The 26087-nt window shown below is 44.4% G+C and overlaps 1 protein-coding gene across 1 annotated transcript in view; it reads left to right on the top strand.

Moving 5' to 3' along the window:
* Positions 1–26087, top strand: part of igsf1 (immunoglobulin superfamily member 1) — a 55087-nt gene that overhangs the window by 7443 nt on the left and 21557 nt on the right. The window contains exons 4-10 of the mRNA XM_033016454.1: positions 2046–2339; positions 3575–3868; positions 11670–11963; positions 13199–13492; positions 21222–21515; positions 22751–23044; positions 25706–25999. Coding sequence (XP_032872345.1) covers positions 2046–2339; positions 3575–3868; positions 11670–11963; positions 13199–13492; positions 21222–21515; positions 22751–23044; positions 25706–25999 — 2058 coding nt within the window. The remainder of the gene's footprint in view (positions 1–2045; positions 2340–3574; positions 3869–11669; positions 11964–13198; positions 13493–21221; positions 21516–22750; positions 23045–25705; positions 26000–26087) is intronic.

Genomic DNA, 26087 nt, shown 5'->3' with positions numbered 1-26087 from the left:
GAAAATAAACCTGATTTTTAGTTTAGTCAAGTCTACTTTAGAAACATAGAAACAAATAAAATAGGCGCAGGAGTAGGCCATTCGGCCCCTCATGCCAGCACCCCCATTTAATTTGTTCATGGCTGATCATCCAAATTCAGTACCCCGTTCCGGCTTTTTCCCCATATCCCTAGATTCCCTTACCCCAAAGAACTAAATTAAACTATCTCTTGATAATATCCAGTGAATTGGTCTCCACTGTCTTCTGTGGCAGATAATTCCACAGATTCTCAACTCTCTGACTGAAAACGTTTTTCCTCATCTCAGCCCTAAATGGCCTACCCCTTATTTTCAAATTGTGACCCCTGGTTCTGGACACCCCCAGCATTTTTCCTGCATTTACCTCGTGTATTCCTCGAAGAATGAATATGTTTCAATAATATCCCCTCAGTCCCGCCATCCCGGGGATTAACATGGTGAACTTCCGCTGCACTCCCTCAATAGCAAGAATACTATTCCTCAAATTAGGAGACCAAAATTGCACAAAATACTCCAGGTGCGGTCTCACCTGTACAACTGCAATAGGACCTCCATGCTCCTAAACTCAACCCCTCTCGCAATGAAGGCCAACATGTCATTAGCTTTCTTCACTGACTGCTGTTCCTGCATGGTTTCTTGCACTGACTGATGTACAATCACACCCAGGTCTTGTTACACTTACCCTTCTCCTAACCAATCAAATATTAATCTGCCTTCCTGTTTTTGCTGCCAAAGTGGATAGCCTCACATTTATACACATTATACTGCATCTGGAAAGCTTCTGCCCACTCACCCAACCAATCCAAGTCACCCCGCAACCCTGGGCTTAATTCAGTTTGATTTAGTTTAATTTAATCCAGGTTAGTTTGGTTTTTTGCGTGGGAGGAGTCTGTACAGCTCTGTCAGATTATTACGCTAACTTTAGTTTGAATCAGTTAAATTTAATCCTATTTAGTTTACTTTAGTTACTTTGATTTTGTTAGGCTTAATTCAGTTTGATTTAGTTTAATTTAATCCAGGTTAGATTGGTTTATATCCGTCTGCACTACACCACTGCCAAACGAACTGTGACTCCACCTTCATGGAACTATGCACCTGTACTATTGGATCCATCTATTCGACAACACTCCCTATTATGCCACTTCCAGTGAAAGAAGTACCTGTACTCCAAATTCTCTCTGCTCAACAACATTCCCAGTCTACCTGTGATATCATTTTCAGGGAGCTGCGTCCATTTATTCTTATGTACCACTAACCTCCAACACCCTATCTACCAGCAACACCACCTTGAAGGAACTATGTGCCTGGCTTCGTAGATCCCTCTGTTAAACAATAATCCCTATCTACCTGTGACGCCACCTTCAAAGAACTATGTGCCTGCGCTCCTAGATCCGTCTGCTCTACCACAATATCGATCCACCTCTGATGCCAGCTTCAAGGAAATATGTAACTGCGCTCCTAGATCCATCTGCTCAACGACAATCCTTAACTACCTATTTGTCAATTTTCAGGGAACTATATGCCTGAGCTCGTAGGTCCTGCCCATCTTGGAATTTTCTAAATATAACACCTCTCGCTGCATCAAAAAATCCCAGAGTATTATAAAGGACATTTCCCACCCCGGACACTCCCTGTTTGAACTGTTACCGTCAGGCAGACGGTACAGATCTACAAGGACAAGGACAAACAGACTTAAAAACAGTTTTTACCCCACTGCTATAAAGGCACTAAATGTAGCCGCCAAGGAACGCAGGGGCGATACATACATACATGAAATCGACAGAAGGATGTAGGGCTGGGTGTTTATGCGTGCTATTTTTATGATATTTATTTTAGTTGTTTATCTTTTTAAATATTTTACTTTGTATGTATCGTTAGCTTTTAGAAATGTTTGAATGGTGCACTGACTGGCTGACATTTTACAATTTCGTTGTACATGGTTCATGTTACAATGACAATAAAGAAACTATTCTATTCTCATGTTTTATGTGCATGTGAAAGTTTTATGGCAATGTTTGTTGTTACAGAACGTCCGCCGCCGCCGAATATCTCACAGATTCCTGACTATCCCGTGTACCTGCCTGGGGAATCCGTCACCATCACGTGCGCTAGTTCACGGCGGGACACGGCGGGGAGGTTTCTGTTGAGGAAAGACTCCAACCTTCTCACCAGCAGCACGGGAAATCACACGACGTTCACCCACCGCATCACAGACTTAAGGGCAGACGTGGATAACACCTACACCTGTGCCATGTTGGTGCGCGCCTCGGCTCGGTGGCTCCCGTCACCTCCGAGCCCTGCGATCCACATTCGTGTCACAGGTCAGTCACACATGCCGCCGTCATGGGATGCATTCAAAGTGGGATTCTGGTGCTTAGTGTGATGGAGTTGGGAAATAAACCTGGGTTATTGTTTTGTCCCGTCCACTTTAGTGTAGTTTAGTTTACTTCAATTTAATTTAGTTTAGTTCCTTTCATTTTGTTTGGCTTTCTTTAGTTTGAATTTTGATTAATTTAATCCCGTTGAGTACTGTTCTGATCCCTCTCCAGCAAACCTCTCCGCACTGACCTGTGACTCAACCTTCAGGGAACTAGGTACCTGCTCTCCTGTATTCCAACTACTCCATAATATTCCCTATCTAATTATGACGCCGGCTGCAGGGAACGAAGTGCCTGCGCTCCTATAAATCTCTGCTCTATAATAATCCCTATCTAACAATGGCGCGACTTTCAGGGAACGATGTATCTGCACTTCCTTAACCCTCTGCTCACCTACACGCCCAAACGTCCTGTGACGCATTCTTAGGGCAGTAAGAACCTGCACTCCATTATCCCTCTTCTCCACAATACCCCCAATCTACATGTGCTGCCACGTCCAGGAAACGTGTCCATTTACTCCTAGATCTCTCTTCTCTGCAAAGCTCCTAATCTACTTGCAATGTCACCTTCATCTTGTAGGGGGATCTTATAGAAACTCAATTAATTCTTAAGAGGTTGGACAGGCTAGATGCAAGAAGATTGCTCCCGATGTTGGGGAAGTCCAGTACAAGCGGTCACAGCTTAAGGATAGAGGGGAAATCCTTTAGGACCGAGATGAGAAAACATTTTTCACACAGAGAGTGGTGAATCTCTGTAACTCTCTGCCACAGAAGGTAGTTGAGGCTAGTTCATTGGCTATATTTAAGAGGGAGTTAGAGGTGGCCCTTGTGGCTAAAGGGATCAGGGGGTACGGGATGCTGAGTTGGATGATCAGCCATTATCATATTGATTGGCGGTGCAAGCTCGAAGGGTCGAATGGCCTACTCCTGCAACTATTTTCTATGTTTCGAGGAAAATGTACCTGCACTCCTAGATCCACCTGCTCTACAACAATCCCAAGAGCTGTTCTACAACACTCGCCAGAACTGCTCCACAACACTTCCCATAGCTGCTCTACAACACTCCCCAGAGTTCTACCATTCACCATGTAGGGCGTGCCCATGTTGGACTTTCCAGAATGCAACAACACCAGTTTATCTGTGCATGTAAATATTTTATGGCGATGTTTTTCATTCCAGAACGCCCGCGTGCACCGACTATCTCCAAGACTCTTGATTATCCTGTGTATGTGCCTGGAGAATCCGTCACCATCACGTGCGCTAGTTCACGGCGAGGCACGGCGGGGAGGTTTCAGTTGAGGAAAGGCTCCGACCTTCTCACCAGCAGCACGGGAAATCACATGACCTTCACCCACCGCGTCATAGACGTAAGGTCAGACACGGACAACACCTACACCTGTGTCATGTTGGTGCACGTCTCCGCTCGGTGGCTCCCGTCCCCTCCAAGCCCAGCGATCCACATACGTGTCACAGGTCAGTGACACACGCCATCGTCATGGGATTTATACAGAGGGGGATTGTAGTGCTTAGTGTGATGGAGCTGGGAAACACACCTGGGTTGATTTGTCCAGACCCTTTTCATTTAGATTAGTTTAGCTTACCTGAGTTTTATTTAGTTTAGTTCAGCTCACATTAGTTTCTACGACTTGGTTTAGAATGTTCTATTGTAATTGAATCCAGTTTAGTTTAATTCAGTGCAATTTAGTTCCGTTCCGCTCACTTTCTGTTACGATGCGACACTATAGAACCTGGAGACGGAAATTGGTCTGCCACAATCATGAAACACAATAAGATACATTAAATTAAATTGACAAATGAAAAGTCTAGGATTGGGAATGTGCAAAGATTGGAGAGGTAGGTGAAGGGAGAATGGGGGAGGGGGTGAACGGGAGTCAGCAGCCAGGACACCAATGGATCACACACCCACATATTCGTCAGTTTGTTCCCCATCACTGCAGACTGCATGGTGTTAAAAGTACTGGAGCAGTCAACACACATTACTCTGACAGTGCTTCCCGGCATATCCTGGTGAACGTTGGAACGATGGAACAGGTGGATTATGGCGTGCTCCATCCCCATTTTAGTTAGGTGACCTAGCCTAGGTCAGCGAACTGCAGGCGGTGCAGGTTGGGTTTAACCAGTTGTAGCATGTGCGTGAGCACTAACTTCGCCAGGGATTTCATGATGTGTGATATCAGCGCCACCGGTCTACTCTTATCGCAGGAGCTGGGACACGTCCACTTTGGTACATGAACCAGGCCGGATGTCTTCCGCATCACAGGATCCCTCTCCAGGCTCCGGCTGAGGTTGAAGCTATGCTGGAGGACCCTCCACAACTGGCTGGCACACGGTTTGAGTACCCAAGGCCTGATAACATCGGGCCACGCGGCTTTGCGTGGGTGTTGTTTGTACAGCTCTGCTAGAATTTTTGACTTACATTAATTTGCTTCAGTTTAATTTAATCCTATTTAGTTTACTTCAGTTTGTTTAGTTTAGTTTAGCTCCTTTTATTTTGTTTGGCTTCATTCAAATTGATTTAGTTTAATTTAATACAACTGGTTCATATCCCTCTGTACAACACCACTCCCAATCGAGATGTGACTCCAACTTCAGGGTACTATGTACCTGCACTCCTGGGTCCATCTACATTACAACACTCCCTATGATGCCACTTTAAGTGACAGCTATACCTGGACTTCAAGAGCCCTCTATTCTACTACATTCCCCATATTCCTGTGATGGTACATGTACCTGTACTCCTCGATCTCTCTACTCAACAACATTCCCTGCCTACCTGTGATACCGCTATCAGTGAACTGTGTCAAATTACTCCTATATCCCACTGGTCTACAACACCCAACTGCGTTCCGAGATCTCTCCGCTCTACAACAATCCCTTTTAAACCATTGTTCCACACTCAGGGAACTATATGTAGCAATGTTACAAAAGTTTGAGATTTTAAAAATCAAGTCTGCAATTTATCCCATCAGATAGAGCATAAAAAGAAGATTAATTTGACACCTAATTCACTTTCATATCTTAAGTATTAAAAAAAGTTTATAGTCATTTTCATACACGGAAATTAGCAGCTTGTTCCCTATAGATATTCCATTAACGACACAAAAATGGTGATAAACGACAGTCAAATGGCCATAACTTTATTAAAGATTAAGTGATCTGAAAGAAATTTTCAGTTATTATAGATTGAAGCATTCTGAAACAAATATTAAACAATCTTACTTGGGTGACCTGACATTAAAGCACATAATTAGTTAGTTACCCAATTGTAGCTAAATCCAAAATTAAATTACTAGAACCAAACATCTATCCACTTATTAAGAAAAGATTAACATTTTTAAATAGCCTAAGTATCCAAAGAAGATTCACACAAGAATTCACAATAAAACATGATTTTTAAACCTCATTGACATTAATTTATAGGCGAAATGGAAGGGATTTAGTGTTCGATTGCTGTAAATTAATGGCCATTTAAATCAGATTGCGAGTGGGTTTTTCTGGAACGCGCTGGTTTAGAAAGTTGCCATTGCGGATTTGAAGCCCATATGCGGCTTGAAAGATACTGCGGGTTTGAATGGGCCCCCAAATCACGTACTCGCAACTTAAAATGTTGAATAAAGGGATCTTAAGAAGCGCTTATTATTGTAAAAATAAACAACCTACCTCTCCTTGTAACCCTACATAAAATTCGTCCCGTTGTCGGCGTTCGCGGCTTTAGAGGATGATTTTTAATCTACTGTAATAATTAAATAACCCCATTTTACTTTAAAAATATCTGCAGCGAACGAATGTCGCAGCGATTTTTCGTTAGCAACTGTGCAGTCTGATCAACCTCGATTTCAATAGCCTAGAGAAAATCGCGTTTTAAACCCGCCCTCCTCTCAAAGGCTCCAAAGTCGCGCACACGGGCAGCGACAGAACTGCAGAGACGCTGAAGGTAAGTTTTGAAACATACCTACTATATGCCTGTGCGCCTCAATCCCTCTACTCTACAACACTCTCCAGAGCTGTGTAAGTCCTGCCCATTAGGCCTTTACAAAATGTAACACCGCACGTGTTTCTGTGCATGTGAATGATTTATGGCCATATTTGTTGTTACAGAACTTCCGCAGCCACCAACCATCTACAAGGCTCCTGACTATCCCGTGTACGTGCCTGGGGAATCCGTCAACATCACGTGCGCCAGTTCACAGCGGGACACGGCGGGGAGGTTTCAGCTGAGGAAAGACTCCAACATTCTCACCAGCAGCACGGGAAGTCACACGCCCTTCACCCACCGCATCACAGACTTAAGGGCAGATGTGGATAACAACTACAGCTGTGTCATGTTGGTGAACGCCTACGCTCGGTGGCTCTCGTCACCTCCGAGCCCTGGGATCCACATTCGTGTCACAGGTTAGTATCACACGCCACCGTCATGGGATGTATTCAAGGGGGATTATGGTGCTTGGTGTGATGGTTCTGTGAAATAAACCTGGTTTACAGTTTTGACCAGTCTAATTTAGTTTACTTTAGTTTAATTTACATCAGTTTAATTTGGTTTAGTTTAGCTCACTTTCGTTTCTTCGGCTTAGTGTAGTTTAATTTATTGCAGTTTAGTTTATTTCAGTTTAATTTAGTTCAGTTCAGCTCACTTTATGATACAACGCGATACGATACAATAGAAATGTATTCATCCCAGAAGGCAAGTTGGTCTGCCAACAGTCATGAAACACAACAAGATACACGAAACATAAAGTGATGAGTGGTAAGGCCAGTATTGGGAATGTGCAAAGACTGGGGGCGGATGGCGAAGAGGAGTCAGTGCTGAAAGCACTGAGAAGTAACAATAGACAATAGGTGCAGGAATAGGCAATTCAGCCTTTCGAGCCAGCACCACCATTCAATGTGATCATGGCTGATCATCCCTAATCCGCGTTCCTGCCTTCTCCCCATATCCCCTGGCATCGCTATATTTAACTGAATAAGCATGGCTCCCACAGTGCTTTCCGACATCCAGGTGGGCATCGGAAAGATGGATCAGGTGGACGATGGTCCATCACGTCTTCTCCGCCATTCGATCATGGTTGATCCTTCTCTACCTCTAAACCCCAAAGCCTGCCCCCGCATAACCCTTGACATCTGTATACATCAAGAATTTATCTATTTCTGCCTTAAAAATATCTATTGTAATCCATTGATTTGGCCTCCACATCTTTCCTTGGGAAATAATTCCACAGATTCACCACCCGCTGCTGAAAATAACCCCTCCTTATCTCCTTCCGAAAGGAAAATTCTTTAATTCTGAGGTTGTGAATTCCAGTCCTGGACTGTCCCACTAGTGAAAACATCCTCCGTATCCACTTTAACCAAGCCTTTCACTATTCCATACGTTTCAATGTGGTTCCCTTTCATTCTTCTAAACTGCAGCGAGTACAAGTCCAGTGCCGTCAAACATTCATCATATGTTAACCCACTCTTTCCTGGGATCGTTCTTGTAAACCTGCTTTGGACCCTCTCAAGAGCCAGCACATCCTTCCTCAGATATTGTGCCCAAAATAGCTCACAATATTCCAAATGCAGCCTGATCCGTGCCTTGGAGCCTTGGCATCATATCCCTGTATTTGTATTCGAAACCTCTGGAAATAAATGCTCGTTTCGCATTCGCCTTCCTTACAACTGATTCGATTTGCAAATGCATTTTTGGGGAATCTTGCACCAGCATCCCTAAGTCTGCTCAAGCACATCCATTTTCTGGATTTTATCCTCAATTAGATATTAGTCCATGCCTTGATTCCTCGGAGCCAAAATGTAAAACTCCACAATTTACTGCACTGTGTTCTATCTGCCATTTCGATGCCCATTCTCCAAACATGTCCAAGTCCTTCTGCAGAGTCCCTGCTTTCTCTACACTGTTTTTCACTCCACCTATTTTTGTATCAACTGTAAATCTGGCCATAACGCCTTTAATCCCCTCTTCCAAACCATTAATATACAACGAGAAGAGTAGCGGCCGCTGTATCACCCAGGTGGAATTCCGCTAGTCACTTGCAGCCAACCAGAAAAATTACCAAACAAGCCCTTTGGTCCACCGACTTTGTGCCAACCAACTATCCCCGCAAATTAACACTACCCTACACACTCTATGGTCAATGTACATTTATACCAGTCAAATCTTATTCAAACCTGTACGTCTTTGGAGTGTGGGAGGAAACTGGATCACCTGGAGAAAATCCATGCGGCCACAATGAGTACGCACCAACTACATAGAGACAGTTTGTAATCGGGGTCAAACTCGCGTATCTAGCGCGGTACGAGCTCAGGCAGCAACTGTACTGATACGTCACTGCTACCGTTTAGGTTGCCTTCATTAGGTTTGGATGATGTTGGAGTAAATCAGGCAGGCGGCATCTCTGGAGAGAAGGAATTGGTAACTTTTAACGTTGAGACCATGACACTAGTCTGGTCTACTTTAGTTTTGATTAGTTTAGTTTACTTCAGTTTACTTTGGTTTAGTTTAGCTCACTTTAGCTCACGGCACGGTGGCGCAGCGGCAGAGTTGCTGCCTTACAGCGCTTGCAGTGCCAGAGACCCGGCTTCGATCCCGACTACGGATGTTTGTCCGTAGAGTGTTTGTACGTTCGCCCCGTGACCGCGTGGGTTTTTTTCCGAGATCTTCGGTTTCCTCCCACACTACAAAGACATACAGATGTGTAGATTAATTGTAGGCTTGGGTTTGTATATTAGGTGTAAGTGTAAATTGTCCCCAGTGTGTTTAGGTACATTAACTGTCTTGTTAATGGGCAGGGGCCGCTGGTCGGTGCGGACTCGGTGGCCGAAGAGCCTGTGTCCGCGCTGTATATATACACTAAACATTATAGTATTGTGCTTAGGTTAGTTTGATTTAGTTTAAATTATTCCAGTTTATTTTAGATTTATTTTTATTTTGTTTGGCATTTTTCAGTCTGATTTAGTATAACGTTTTCCAGTTTTATTCAGTTCGGATCACCTCTGCCCTACAACACTCCCTGTCTACCTATGTACTTGCACTCAGATATCCCTTTGCTCTACAACACTGCCCAGAGCTCCACCATTCACTGTGCAGGTCCTGTCCATGTTGGACTTTCCATAACTCAACACCTCACGTTTTTCTGTGCATGTAAATGTTTCATGGAAATATTTTTCATTCCAGAACGGCCGCCTCCGCCTACCATCTCCAAGAATCCTGACCATCCCGTGTACGTGCCAGGAGAATCCATCATCCTTACCTGCGCTAGTTCACGGCGAAACACGGCGGGGAGGTTTCAGTTGATGAAAGACTCCATCCTTCTCATCAACAACACGGGAATTCGCACGTATTTCAAACACCGCATCACAGACTTAAGGGCAGATATGAACAGCATCTACACCTGTGTCATGTGGGTGCACGTCTCCGCTCGGTGGCTCCCTTCCCCCCCGAGCTCAGCGGTCCACATACGTGTCACAGGTCAGTCACACACGCCATCGTCATGCGACTAATTCAGAGGGGGATTATAGGGTTTAATGTGTTGCAGCTGTAAAATAAACCTGGTTTTTAGTTTAGTCAAGTCTACTTTAGGAACATAGAAACAAATAAAAATAGGCGCAGGAGTAGGCCATTCGGCCCCTCATGTCAGCACCCCCATTTAATTTGTTCATGGCTGATCATCCAAATTCAATAACCCATTCCGGCTATTTCCCCATATCCCTAGATTCCCTTACCCCAAAGAGCTAAATTAAACTCTCTCTTGATAATATCCAGTGAATTGGTCTCCACTGTCCTCTGTGGCAGAGAATTCCACAGATTCTTAACTCTCTGACTGAAAACGTTTTTCCTCATCTCAGCCCTAAATGGCCTACCCCTTATTTTCAAATTGTGACCCCTGGTTCTGGACACCCACTGCATTTTTCCTGCATCTACCCCGTGTATTCCTCTAAGAATGAATATGTTTCAATAATATCCCCTCCCATACATCTAAATTCCAATGAATAGAAGCCCAGTCGACCCATCCTGTCATCATACGTCAGTCCCGCCATCCCGGGGATTAACATGGTGACCTTCCGCTGCACTCCCTCAATAGCAAGAATACTCTTCCTCAAATTAGGAGACCAAAATTGCACAAAATACTCCAGGTGCGGTCTCACCTGTACAACTGCAATAGGAGCTCCATGCTCCTAAACTCAAACCCTCTCGCAATGAAGGCCAACATGTCATTAGATTTCTTCACTGACTGCTGTCCCTGCATGGTTACTTGCACTGACTGATGTACAATCACACCCAGGTCTTGTTACACTTACCCTTCTCCTAACCAGGCACCAATCAAATATTAATCTGCCTTCCTGTTTTTGCTGCCAAAGTGGATAGCCTCACATTTATACACATTATACTGCATCTGCCAAGCTTTTGTCCACTCACCCAACCAATCCAAGTCACCCCGCAACCAGCGGCTTAATTCAGTTTGATTTAGTTTAATTTAATCCAGGTTTGTTTGTTTTTGTTTTTTGCGTGGGTGGAGTCTGTACAGCTCTGCTAGATTATTAGGCTAACTTTAGTTTCATTCAGTTAAATTTAATCCTATTTAGTTTACTTTAGTTTAGTTTAGTTACTTTGATTTTGTTAGGCTTAATTCAGTTTGATTTAGTTTAATTTAATCCAGGTTAGTTTGGTTTATATCCGTCTGCACTACACCACTGCCAAACGAACTGTGACTCCACCTTCATGGAACTATGTACCTGTACTATTGGATCCATCTATTCGACAACACTCCCTATGATGCCACTTTCAGTGAAAGAAGTACCTGTACTCCAAGTTCTCTCTGCTCAACAACATTCCCAGTCTACCTGTGATATCATTTTCAGGGAGCTGCGTCCATTTACTCTTATGTCCCACTAATCTACAACACCCTATCTACCAGCAACACCACCTTGAAGGAACTATGTGCCTGGGTTCGTAGATCCCTCTGTTAAACAATAATCCCTATCTTCCTGTGACGCCACCTTCAAAGACATATGTGCCTTCGCTCCTAGATCCGTCTGCTCTACCACAATATCGATCCACCTCTGATGCCAGCTCCAAGGAAATATGTAACTGTGCTCCTAGATCCATCTGTTCAACGACAATCCCTAACTACCTATTTGTCAATTTTCAGGGAACTATATGCCTGAGCTCGTAGGTCCTGCCCATCTTGGAATTTTCTAAATATAACACCTCATGTTTTATGTGCATGTGAAAGTTTTATGGCAATGTTTGTTGTTACAGAACGTCCGCCGCCGCCGAATATCTCACAGATTCCTGACTATCCCGTGTACCTGCCTGGGGAATCCGTCACCATCACGTGCGCTAGTTCACGGCGGGACACGGCGGGGAGGTTTCTGTTGAGGAAAGACTCCAACCTTCTCACCAGCAGCACGGGAAATCACACGACGTTCACCCACCGCATCACAGACTTAAGGGCAGACGTGGATAACACCTACACCTGCGCCATGTTGGTGCGCGCCTCGGCTCGGTGGCTCCCGTCACCTCCGAGCCCTGCGATCCACATTCGTGTCACAGGTCAGTCACACATGCCACCGTCATGGGATGCATTCAAAGTGGGATTCTGGTGCTTAGTGTGATGGAGTTGGGAAATAAACCTGGGTTATTGTTTTGTCCCGTCCACTTTAGTGTAGTTTAGTTTACTTCAATTTAATTTAGTTTAGTTCCTTTCATTTTGTTTGGCTTTCTTTAGTTTGAATTTTGATTAATTTAATCCAGTTGAGTACTGTTCTGATCCCTCTCCAGCAAACCTCTCAGTGCTGAGCTGTGACTCCACCTTCAGGGAACTGGGTACCTGGTCTCCTGTATTCCAACTACTCCATAATATTCCCTATCTAATTATGACGCCGGCTGCAGGGAACGAAGTGCCTGCGCTCCTATAAATCTCTGCTCTATAATAATCCCTATCTAACAATGACGCGACTTTCAGGGAACGATGTACCTGCACTTCCTGATCCCTCTGCTCACCTACACGCCCAAACGTCATGTGACGTATTCTTAGGGCAGTTAGAACCTGCACTCCAATATTCCTCTTCTCCACAATACCCCCAATCTACATGTGCTGCCACGTCCAGGAAACTTGTCCATTTACACCTAGATCTCTCTTCTCTGCAAAGCTCCTAATCTACTTGCAATGTCACCTTCATCTTGTAGGGGGATCTTATAGAAACTCAAATAATTCTTAAGAGGTTGGACAGGCTAGATGCAAGAAGATTGTTCCCGATGTTGGGGAAGTCCAGTACAAGCGGTCACAGCTTAAGGATAGAGGGGAAATCCTTTAGGACCGAGATGAGAAAACATTTTTCACACAGAGAGTGGTGAATCTCTGTAACTCTCTGCCACAGAAGGTAGTTGAGGCTAGTTCATTGGCTATATTTAAGAGGGAGTTAGAGGTGGCCCTTGTGGCTAAAGGGATCAGGGGGTACGGGATGCTGAGTTGGATGATCAGCCATTATCATATTGATTGGCGGTGCAAGCTCGAAGGGTCGAATGGCCTACTCCTGCAACTATTTTCTATGTTTCGAGGAAAATGTACCTGCACTCCTAGATCCACCTGCTCTACAACAATCCCAAGAGCTGTTCTACAACACTCGCCAGAACTGCTCCACAACACTTCCCATAGCTGCTCTACAACACTCCCCAGAGTTCTACCATTCACCATGTAGGGCGTGCCCATGTTGGACTTTCCAGAATGCAACAACACCCGTTTATCTGTGCATGTAAATATTTTATGGCGATGTTTTTCATTCCAGAACGCCCGCGTGCACCGACTATCTCCAAGACTCTTGATTATCCTGTGTATGTGCCTGGAGAATCCGTCACCATCACGTGCGCTAGTTCACGGCGAGACACGGCGGGGAGGTTTCAGTTGAGGAAAGGCTCCGACCTTCTCACCAGCAGCACGGGGAATCACACGACCTTCACCCACCGAGTCATAGACGTAAGGTCAGACACGGACAACACCTACACCTGTGTCATGTTGGTGCACGTCTCCGCTCGGTGGCTCCCGTCCCCTCCAAGCCCAGCGATCCACATACGTGTCACAGGTTAGTGACACACGCCATCGTCATGGGATTTATACAGAGGGGGATTGTAGTGCTTAGTGTGATGGAGCTGGGAAACACACCTGGGTTGATTTGTCCAGACCCTTTTCATTTAGATTAGTTTAGCTTATCTGAGTTTTATTTAGTTTAGTTCAGCTCACATTAGTTTCTACGACTTGGTTTAGAATGTTCTATTGTAATTGAATCCAGTTTAGTTTAATTCAGTGCAATTTAGTTCCGTTCCGCTCACATTCTGTTACGATGCGACTCTATAGAACCTGGAGACGGAAATTGGTCTGCCACAATCATGAAACACAATAAGATACATTAAATTAAATTGACAAATGAAAAGTCTAGGATTGGGAATGTGCAAAGATTGGAGAGGTAGGTGAAGGGAGAATGGGGGAGGGGGTGGACGGGAGTTAGCAGCCAGGACACCAATGGATCACACACCCACATATTCGTCAGTTTGTTCCCCATCACTGCAGACTGCATGGTGTTAAAAGTACTGGAGCAGTCAACACACATTACTCTGACAGTGCTTCCCGGCATATCCTGGTGAACGTTGGAACGATGGAACAGGTGGATTATGGCGTGCTCCATCCCCATTTTAGCTAGGTGACCTAGCCTAGGTCAGCGAACTGCAGGCGGTGCAGGTTGGGTTTAACCAGTTGTAGCATGTGCGTGAGCACTAACATCGCCAGGGATTTCATGATGTGTGATATCAGCGCCACCGGTCTACTCTTATCGCAGGAGCTGGGACACGTCCACTTTGGTACATGAACCAGGCCGGATGTCTTCCGCATCACAGGATCCCTCTCCAGGCTCCGGCTGAGGTTGAAGCTATGCTGGAGGACCCTCCACAACTGGCTGGCACACGGTTTGAGTACCGAAGGCCTGATAACATCGGGCCACGCGGCTTTGCGTGGGTGGTGTTTGTACAGATCTGCTAGAATATTTGACTAACATTAATTTGCTTCAGTTTAATTTAATCCTATTTAGTTTACTTCAGTTTGTTTAGTTTAGTTTAGCTCCTTTTATTTTGTTTGGCTTCATTCAACTTGATTTAGTTTAATTTAATACAACTAGTTCATATCCCTCTGTACAACACCACTCCCAATCGAGATGTGACTCCAACTTCAGGGAACTATGTACCTGCACTCCTGGGCCCATCTACATTACAACACTCCCTATGATGCCACTTTAAGTGACAGCTATACCTGGACTTCAAGAGCCCTCTATTCTACTACATTCCCCATATTCCTGTGATGGTACATGTACCTGTACTCCTCGATCTCTCTACTCAACAACATTCCCTGCCTACCTGCGATACCGCTTTCAGTGAACTGTGTCAAATTACTCCTATATCCCACTGGTCTACAACACCCAACTGCGTTCCGAGATCTCTCCGCTCTACAACAATCCCTTTTAAACCATTGTTCCACACTCAGGGAACTATATGTAGCAATGTTACAAAAGTTTGAGATTTTAAAAATCAAGTCTGCAATTTATCCCATCAGATAGAGCATAAAAAGAAGATGAATTTGACACCTAATTCACTTTCATATCTTGTATTAAAAAAAGTGTATAGTCATTTTCATACACGGAAATTAACATCTTGTTCCCTATAGATATTCCATTAACGACACAAAAATTGTGATAAACGACAGTCAAATGGCCATAACTTTATTAAAGATTAAGTGATCTGAAAGAAATTTTCAGTTATTATAGATTGAAGCATTCTGAAACAAATATTAAACAATCTTACTTGGGTGACCTGACATTAAAGCACATAATTAGTTAGTTACCCAATTGTAGCTAAATCCAAAATTAAATTACTAGATCCAAACATCTATCCACTTATTAAGAAAAGATTAACATTTTTAAATAGCCTAAGTATCCAAAGAAGTTTCACACAAGAATTCACAATAAAACATGATTTTTAAACCTCATTGACATTAATTTATAGGCGAAATGGAAGGGATTTAGTGTTCGATTGCTGTAAATTAATGGCCATTTAAATCAGATTGCGAGTGGGTTTTTCTGGAACGCGCTGGTTTAGAAAGTTGCCATTGCGGTGGAGTTAAAGCCCATATGCGGCATGAAAGATACTGCGGGTTTGAATGGGCCCCCAAGTCACGTACTCGCAACTTAAAATTTGAATAAAGGGATCTTAAGAAGCGCTTATTATTGTAAATATAAACAACATACCTCTCCTTGTAACCCTACATAAAATTCGTCCCGTTGTCGGCGTTCGCGGCTTTAGAGGATGATTTTTAATCTACTGTAATAATTAAATAACCCCATTTTACTTTAAAAATACCTGCAGCGAACGAATGTCGCAGCGATTTTTCGTTAGCAACTGTGCAGTCTGATCAACCTCGATTTCAATAGCCTAAAGAAAATCGCGTTTTAAACCCGCCCTCCTCTCAAAGGCTCCAAAGTCGCGCACACGGGCAGCGACAGAACTGCAGAGACGCTGAAGGTATGTTTTGCAACATACCTACTATATGCCTGTGCGCCTCAATCCCTCTACTCTACAACACTCTCCAGAGCTGTGTAAGTCCTGCCCATTAGGCCTTTACAAAATGTAACACCGCACGTGTTTCTGTGCATGTGAATGATTTATGGCCATATTTGTTGTTACAGAACTTCCGCAGCCACCAACCATCTCCAAGACTCCTGACTATCCCGTGTACGTGCCTGGGGAATCCGTCAACATCACGTGCGCCAGTTCACAGCGGGACACGGCGGGGAGGTTTCAGCTGAGGAAAGACTCCAACCTTCTCACCAGCAGCACGGGAAGTCACACGCCCTTCACCCACCGCATCACAGACTTAAGGGCAGATGTGGATAACAACTACACCTGTCTCATGTTGGTGAACGCCTACGCTCGGTGGCTCTCGTCACCTCCGAGCCCTGGGATCCACATTCGTGTCACAGGTCAGTCTCACACGCCACCGTCATGGGATGTATTCAAGGGGGATTATGGTGCTTGGTGTGATGGTTCTGTGAAATAAACCTGGTTTACAGTTTTGACCAGTCTAATTTAGTTTACTTTAGTTTAATTTACATCAGTTTAATTTGGTTTAGTTTAGCTCACTTTCGTTTCTTCGCCTTAGTGTAGTTTAATTTATTGCAGTTTAGTTTATTTCAGTTTAATTTAGTTCAGTTCAGCTCACTTTATGATACAACGCGATACGATACAATAGAAATGTATTCATCCCAGAAGGCAAGTTGGTCTGCCAACAGTCATGAAACACAACAAGATACACGAAACATAAAGTGATGAGTGGTAAGGCCAGTATTGCGAATGTGCAATGATTGGGGGCGGATGGCGAAGAGGAGTCAGTGCTGAAAGCACTGAGAAGTAACAATAGACAATAGGTGCAGGAATAGGCCATTCAGCCTTTCGAGCCAGCACCACCATTCAATGTGATCATGGCGGATCATCCCTAATCTGTACAGCGTTCCTGCCTTCTCTCCATACCCCCTGGCATCGCTATATTTAACTGAATAAGTGCTTTCCGACTTATCCAGGTGAACATCGGAAGATGGATCAGGTGGACGATGGTCCATCACGCCTTCTGCGCTATTCGATCATGGTTGATCCTTCTCTACCTCCAAACCCCAACGTGCTGCCCCCGCATAACCCTTGACATCTGTATAAATCAAGAATGTATCTATTTCTGCCTTCAAAATATCTATTGTAATCCATTGATTTGGCCTCCACATCTTTCCTTGGGAAATAATTCCACAGATTCACCACCCGCTGCTGAAAATAACCCCTCCTTATCTCCTTCCGAAAGCAAAATTCTTTAATTCTGAGGTTGTGAATTCCAGTCCTGGACTCTCCCACTAGTGAAAACATCCTCCGTATCCACTTTATCCAAGCCTTTCACTATTCCATACGTTTCAATGTGGTGCCCTTTCACTCTTCTAAACTGCAGCGAGTACAAGTCCAGTGCCGTCAAACATTCATCATATGTTAACCCACTCTTTCCTGGGATCGTTCTTGTAAACCTGCTTTGGACCCTCTCAAGAGCCAGCACATCCTTCCTCAGATATTGTGCCCAAAATAGCTCACAGTATTCCAAATGCAGCCTGATCCGTGCCTTAGAGCCTTGGCATCATATCCCTGTTTTTGTATTCGAAACCTCTTGAAATAAAAGCTCGCTTCGCATTCGCCTTCCTTACAACTGATTCGATTTGCAAATGCATTTTTGGGGAATCTTGCACCAGCATCCCTAGTTCTGCTCAAGCACATCCATTTTCTGGATTTTTTCCTGCATTAGATTCCATGCCTTGATTCCTCGGAGCCAAAATGTAAAACTCCACAATTTACTGCACTGTGTTCTATCTGCAATTTCGATGCCCATTCTCCAAACATGTCCCAGTCCTTCTGCAGAGTCCCTGCTTTCTCTACACTGTTTTTCACTCCACCTATTTTTGTACCAACTGTAAATCTGTCCATAACGCCTTCAATCCCCTCTTCCAAATCATTAATATACAACGAGAAGAGTAGCGGCCGCTGTATCACCCAGGTGGAATTCCGCTAGTCACTTGCAGCCAACCAGAAAAATTACCAAACAAGCCCTTTCGTCCACCGAATTTGTGCCAACCAACTATCCCCGCAAATTAACACTACCCTACACACTCTTTGGTCAATGTACACTTATACCAGTCAAATCGTATTCAAACCTGTACGTCTTTGGAGTGTGGGAGGAAACTGGAGCACCTGGAGAAAATCCATGCGGCCACAATGAGTACGCACCAACTACATAGAGACAGTTTGTCATCGGGGTCAAACTCGTGTCTCTAGCGCTGTACGAGCTCAGGCAGCAACTGTACTGCTACGTCACTGCTATCGTTTAGGTTGCCTTAATTAGGGTTGGATGATGTTGGAGTAAATCAGGCAGGCGGCATCTCTGGAGAGAAGGAATTGGTAACTTTTAGCGTTGAGACCATGACACTAGTCTGGTCTACTTTAGTTTTGATTAGTTTAGTAAGGCAGAGTTGCTGCCTTACAGCGCTTGCAGTGCCAGAGACCCGGCTTCGATCCCAACTACGGATGTTTGTCCGTAGAGTGTTTGTACGTTCGCCCCGTGACCGCGTGGGTTTTTTTCCGAGATCTTCGGTTTCCTCCCACACTACAAAGACATACAGATGTGTAGATTAATTGTAGGCTTGGGTTTGTATATTAGGTGTAAGTGTAAATTGTCCCCAGTGTGTTTAGGTACATTAACTGTCTTGTTAATGTGCAGGGGTCGCTGGTCGGTGCGGACTCGGTGGCCGAAGAGCCTGTGTCCGCGCTGTATATATACACTAAACATTATTGTATTGTGCTTAGGTTAGTTTGATTTAGTTTAAATTATTCCAGTTTATTTTAGATTTATTTTTATTTTGTTTGGCATTTTTCAGTCTGATTTAGTATAACGTTTTCCAGTTTTATTCAGTTCGGATCACCTCTGCCCTACAACACTCCCTGTCTACCTATGTACTTGCACTCAGATATCCCTTTGCTCTACAACACTGCCCAGAGCTCCACCATTCACTGTGCAGGTCCTGTCCATGTTGGACTTTCCATAACTCAACACCTCACGTTTTTCTGTGCATGTAAATGTTTCACGGAAATATTTTTCATTCCAGAACGGCCGCCTCCGCCTACTATCTCCAAGAATCCTGACCATCCCGTGTACGTGCCAGGAGAATCCATCATCCTTACCTGCGCTAGTTCACGGCGAAACACGGCGGGGAGGTTTCAGTTGATGAAAGACTCCATCCTTCTCATCAACAACACGGGAATACGCACGAATTTCACACACCGCATCACAGGCTTAAGGGCAGATATGAACAGCATCTACACCTGTGTCATGTTGGTGCACGTCTCCGCTCGGTGGCTCCCTTCCCCCCCGAGCTCAGCGGTCCACATACGTGTCACAGGTCAGTCACACACGCTATCGTCATGCGACTAATTCAGAGGGGGATTATAGGGTTTAGTGTGTTGGAGCTGGAAAATAAACCTGGTTTTTAGTTTAGTCAAGTCTACTTTAGAAACATAGAAACAAATAAAATAGGCGCAGGAGTAGGCCATTCGGCCCCTCATGCCAGCACCCCCATTTAATTTGTTCATGGCTGATCATCCAAATTCAGTACCCCGTTCCGGCTTTTTCCCCATATCCCTGGATTCCCTTACCCCAAAGAGATAAATTAAACTCTCTCTTGATAATACCCAGTGAATTGGTCTCCACTGTCTTCTGTGGCAGAGAATTCCGCAGATTCTCAACACTCTGACTGAAAACGTTTTTCCTCATCTCATCCCTAAATGGCCTACCCCTTATTTTCAAATTGTGACCCCTGGTTCTGGACACCCCCAGCATTTTTCCTGCATCTACCCCGTGTATTCCTCTAAGAATGAATATGTTTCAATAATATCCCCTCCCATACTTCTAAATTCCAATGAATAGAAGCCCAGTCGACCCATCCTGTCATCATACGTCAGTCCCGCCATCCCGGGGATTAACATGGTGAACTTCCGCTGCACTCCCTCAATAGCAAGAATACTCTTCCTCAAATTAGGAGACCAAAATTGCACAAAATACTCCAGGTGCGGTCTCACCTGTACAACTGCAATAGGACCTCCATGCTCCTAAACTCAAACCCTCTCGCAATGAAGGCCAACATGTCATTAGCTTTCTTCACTGACTGCTGTTCCTGCATGGTTACTTGCACTGACTGATGTACAATCACACCCAGGTCTTGTTACACTTCCCCTTCTCCTAACCAGGCACCAATCAAATATTAATCTGCCTTCCTGATTTTGCTGCCAAAGTGGATAGCCTCACATTTATACACATTATACTGCATCTGCCAAGCTTCTGCCCACTCACCCAACCAATCCAAGTCACCCCGTAACCAGGGGCTTAATTCAGTTTGATTTAGTTTAATTTAATCCAGGTTAGTTTTTGTTTTTTTTTGCGTGGGTGGAGTCTGTACAGCTCTGCTAGATTATTAGGCTAACTTTAGTTTGATTCAGTTAAATTTAATCCTATTTAGTTTACTTTAGTTTAGTTTGGTAACTTTGATTTTGTTAGGCTTAATTCAGTTTGATTTAGTTTAATTTAATCCAGGTTAGTTTGGTTTATATCCGTCTGCACTACACCACTGCCAAACGAACTGTGACTCCACCTTCATGGAACTATGTACCTGTACTATTGGAACCATCTATTCGACAATACTCCCTATGATGCCACTTTCAGTGAAAGAAGTACCTGTACTCCAAGTTCTCTCTGCTCAACAACATTCCCAGTCTACCTGTGATATCATTTTCAGAGAGCTGCGTCCATTTATTCTTATGTACCACTAATCTACAACACCCTATCTACCAGCAACACCACCTTGAAGGAACTATGTGCCTGGGTTCGTACATCCCTCTGTTAAACAATAATCCCTATCTACCTGTGACGCCTCCTTCAAAGAATTATGTGCCTGCGCTCCTAGATCCGTCTGCTCTACCACAATATCGATCCACCTCTGATGCCAGCTTCAAGGAAATATGTAACTGCGCTCCTAGATCCATCTGCTCAACGACAATCCCTAACTACCTATTTGTCAATTTTCAGGGAACTATATGCCTGAGCTCGTAGGTCCTGCCCATCTTGGAATTTTCTAAATATAACACGTCATGTTTTATGTGCATGTGAAAGTTTTATGGCAATGTTTGTTGTTACAGAACGTCCGCCGCCGCCGAATATCTCACAGATTCCTGACTATCCCGTGTACCTGCCTGGGGAATCCGTCACCATCACGTGCGCTAGTTCACGGCAGGACACGGCGGGGAGGTTTCTGTTGAGGAAAGACTCCAACCTTCTCACCAGCAGCACGGGAAATCACACGACGTTCACCCACCGCATCACAGACTTAAGGGCAGACGTGGATAACACCTACACCTGTGCCATGTTGGTGCGCGCCTCGGCTCGGTGGCTCCCGTCACCTCCGAGCCCTGCGATCCACATTCGTGTCACAGGTCCGTCACACATGCTACCGTCATGGGATGCATTCAAACTGGGATTCTGGTGCTTAGTGTGATGGAGTTGGGAAATAAACCTGGGTTATTGTTTTGTCCCGTCCACTTTAGTGTAGTTTAGTTTACTTCAATTTAATTTAGTTTAGTTCCTTTCATTTTGTTTGGCTTTCTTTAGTTTGAATTTTGATTAATTTAATCCAGTTGAGTACTGTTCTGATCCCTCTCCAGCAAACCTCTCCGTACTGAGCTGTGACTCCACCTTCAGGGAACTAGGTACATGCTCTCCTGTATTCCAATTACTCCATAATATTCCCTATCTAATTATGACGTCGGCTGCAGGGAACGAAGTGCCTGCGCTCCTATAAATCTCTGCTCTATAATAATCCCTATCTAACAATGACGTGACTTTCAGGGAACGATGTACCTGCACTTCCTGATCCCTCTGCTCATCTACACGCCCAAATGTCCTGTGACGCATTCTTAGGGCAGTAAGAACCTGCACTCCAATATCCCTCTTCTCCACAATACCCCCAATCTACATGTGCTGCCACGCCCAGGAAACGTGTCCATTTACTCCTAGATCTCTCTTCTCTGCAAAGCTCCTAAGCTACTTGCAATGCCACCTTCATCTTGTAGGGGGATCTTATAGAAACTCAAATAATTCTTAAGAGGTTGGACAGGCTAGATGCAAGAAGATTGTTCCCGGTGTTGGGGAAGTCCAGAACAAGCGGTCACAGCTTAAGGATAGAGGGGAAATCCTTTAGGGCCGAGATGAGAAAACATTTTTCACACAGAGAGTGGTGAATCTCTGTAACTCTCTGCCACAGAAGGTAGTTGAGGCTAGTCCATTGGCTATATTTAAGAGGGAGTTAGAGGTGGCCCTTGTGGCTAAAGGGATCAGGGGGTACGGGTTACTGAGTTGGATGATCAGCCATTATCATATTGATCGCCGGTGCAAGCTCGAAGGGTCGAATGGCCTACTCCTGCACCTATTATCTATGTTTCGAGGAAAATGTACCTGCGCTCCTAGATCCACCTGCTCTACAACAATCCCAAGAGCTGTTCTACAACACTGGCCAGAACTGCTCCACAACACTTCCCATAGCTGCTCTACAACACTCCCCAGAGTTCTACCATTCACCATGTAGGTCGTGCCCATGTTGGACTTTCCAGAATGCAACAACACCCGTTTATCTGTGCATGTAAATATTTTATGGCGATGTTTTTCATTCCAGAACGCCCGCGTGCACCGACTATCTCCAAGACTCTTGATTATCCTGTGTATGTGCCTGGAGAATCCGTCACCATCACGTGCGCTAGTTCACGGCGTGACACGGCGGGGAGGTTTCAGTTGAGGAAAGGCTCCGACCTTCTCACCAGCAGCACGGGGAATCACACGACCTTCACCCACCGCGTCATAGACGTAAGGTCAGACACGGACAACACCTACACGTGTGTCATGTTGGTGCACGTCTCCGCTCGGTGGCTCCCGTCCCCTCCAAGCCCAGCGATCCACATACGTGTCACAGGTTAGTGAACCACGCCATCGTCATGGGATTTATACAGAGGGGGATTGTAGTGCTTAGTGTGATGGAGCTGGGAAACACACCTGGGTTGATATTTCCAGACCCTTTTCATTTAGATTAGTTTAGCTTACCTGAGTTTTATTTAGTTTAGTTCAGCTCACATTCGTTTCTACGACTTGGTTTAGAATGTTCTATTTTAATTGAATCCAGTTTAGTTTAATTCAGTGTAATTTAGTTCCATTCCCCTCACATTCTGTTACGATGCGACTCTATAGAACCTGGAGACGGAAATTGGTCTGCCACAATCATGAAACACAATAAGATACATTAAATTAAAGTGACAAATGAAAAGTCTAGGATTGGGAATGTGCAAAGATTGGAGAGGTAGGTGAAGGGAGAACGGGGGAGGGGGTGAACGGGAGTCAGCAGCCAGGACACCAATGGATCACACACCCACATAATCGTCAGTTTGTTCCCCATCACTGCAGACTGCATGGTGTTAAAAGTACTGGAGCAGTCAAAACACATTACTCTGACAATGCTTCCCGGCTTATCCTGGTGAACGTTGGAACGATGGAACAGGTGGATTATGGCGTGCTCCACCCCCATTTTAGCTAGGTGACATAGCCTAGGTCAGCGAACTGCAGGCGGTGCAGGTTGGGTTTAACCAGTTGTAGCAGGTGCGTGAGCACTAACTTCGCCAGGGATTTCATGATGTGTGATATCAGCGCCACCAGTCTACTCTTATCGCAGGAGCTGGGACACGTCCACTTTGGTACATGAACCAGGCCGGATGTCTTCCGCATCACAGGCTCCCTCTCCAGGCTCAGGCTGAGGTTGAAGCAATGCTGGAGGACCCTCCACAACTGGCTGGCATACGGTTTGAGTACCGAAGGCCTGATAACATCGGGCCACGCGGCTTTGCGTGGGCGTTGTTTGTACAGCTCTGCTAGAATATTTGACTAACATTAATTTGCTTCAGTTTAATTTAATCCTATTTAGTTTACTTCAGTTTGTTTAGTTTAGTTTAGCTCCTTTTATTTTGTTTTGCTTCATTCAATTTGATTTAGTTTAATTTAATACAACTGGTTCATATCCATCTGTACAACACCACTCCCAATCGAGATGTGACTACAACTTCAGGGAACTATGTACCTGCACTCCTGGGTCCATCTACTCTACAACACTCCCTATGATGCCACTTTCAGTGACAGCTATACCTGGACTTCAAGAGCCCTCTATTCTACTACATTCCCTATATTCCTGTGATGGTACATTTAGTGAAATATGTACCTGTACTCCTCGATCTCTCTACTCAACAACATTCCCTACCTACCTGTGATACCGCTTTCAGTGAACTGTGTCCAATTACTCCTAAAACCCACTGGTCTAAAACACCCAACTGCGTTCCGAGATCCCTCCGCTCTACAGCAATCCCTTTTAAACCATTGTTCCACACTCAGGGAACTATATGTAGCAATGTTACAAAAGTTTGAGATTTTAAAAATCAAGTCTGCAATTTACCCATCAGATAGAGCATAAAACGAAGTTTAATTTGACACCTAATTCACTTTCATATCTTAAGTAATAATACAAGTTTATGGTCATTTTCATACACGGAAATTAGCAACTTGTTCCCTATTGATATTCCATTAACTTGGCACAACAATTGTGATCAACGACAGTCAAATGGCCATAACTTTATTAAAAATTAAGAGATTTGAAAGAAATGTTCAGTTTTTATAGATTGAAGCATTCTGAAACAAATATTAAACAATCTTAGTTGGGTGACCTGACATTAAAGCACATAATTAGTTAGTTACCCAATTGTAGCTAAATCCAAAATTCAATTACTAGATTCAAACATCTATCCACTTATTAAGAAAAGATTAACATTTTTAAATAGCTTAAGTGTGCAAAGAAGATTCACACAATAATTCACAATAAAACATGATTTTTAAACATCATTGACATTAATTTATAGGCGAAATGGAAGGGATTTAGTGTTCGATTGCCATAAATTAATGGCCATTTAAAATAGATTGCGAGTGGATTTTTCTGGAACGCGCTGGTTTAGAAAGTTGCCATTGCCGTGGACGTGAAGCCCATATGCGGCATGAAAGATACTGCGGCTTTGAATGGGCACCCAAGTAACGTTCTCGCAACTTTAAAAATTGAATAAAGGGATCTTAAGAAGCGCTTATTAATGTAAAAATAAACAACCTACCTCTCCTTGTAACCCTACATAAAATTCGTCCCGTTGTCGGCGTTCGCGGCTTTAGAGGATGATTTTTAATCTACTGTAATAATTAAATAACCCCATTTTACTTTAAAAATACCTGCAGCGAACGAATGTCGAAGCGATTTTTCGGTAGCAACTAAGCAGGCTGATCAACCTCGATTTCAATAGCCTAGAGAAAATCGCGTTTTAAACCCATCCTCCACTCAAATGCGCCAAAGTCGCGCACACGGGCAGCGACAGAATGCAGAGACGCTGAAGGTAAGTTTTGCAACATACCTACTATATGCCTGTGCGCCTCAATCCCTCTACTCTACAACACTCTCCAGAGCTGTGTAAGTCCTGCCCATTAGGCCTTTACAATATGTAACACCGCACGTGTTTCTGTGCATGTGAATGATTTATGGCCATATTTGTTGTTACAGAACTTCCGCAGCCACCAACCATCTCCAAGGCTCCTGACTATCCCGTGTACGTGCCTGGGGAATCCGTCAACATCACGTGCGCCTGTTCACAGCGGGACACGGCGGGGAGGTTTCAGCTGAGGAAAGACTCCAACCTTCTCACCAGCAGCACGGGAAGTCACACGACCTTCACCCACTGCATCACAGACTTAAGGGCAGATGTGGATAACAACTACACCTGTGTCATGTTGGTGCACGCCTACGCTCGGTGGCTCTCGTCACCTCCGAGCCCTGGGATCCACATTCGTGTCACAGGTCAGTCTCTCACGCCACCGTCAAGGGATGTATTCAGGGGGGATTATAGTGCTTGGTGTGATGGTTCTGTGAAATAAACCTGGTTTAC

The sequence above is a fragment of the Amblyraja radiata genome, unplaced genomic scaffold (genome assembly GCF_010909765.2).
Source record: "Amblyraja radiata isolate CabotCenter1 unplaced genomic scaffold, sAmbRad1.1.pri S92, whole genome shotgun sequence".
Classification (NCBI taxonomy): Eukaryota; Metazoa; Chordata; class Chondrichthyes; order Rajiformes; family Rajidae; genus Amblyraja; species Amblyraja radiata.
This window is presented reverse-complemented; position numbering and strand designations above follow the sequence as displayed.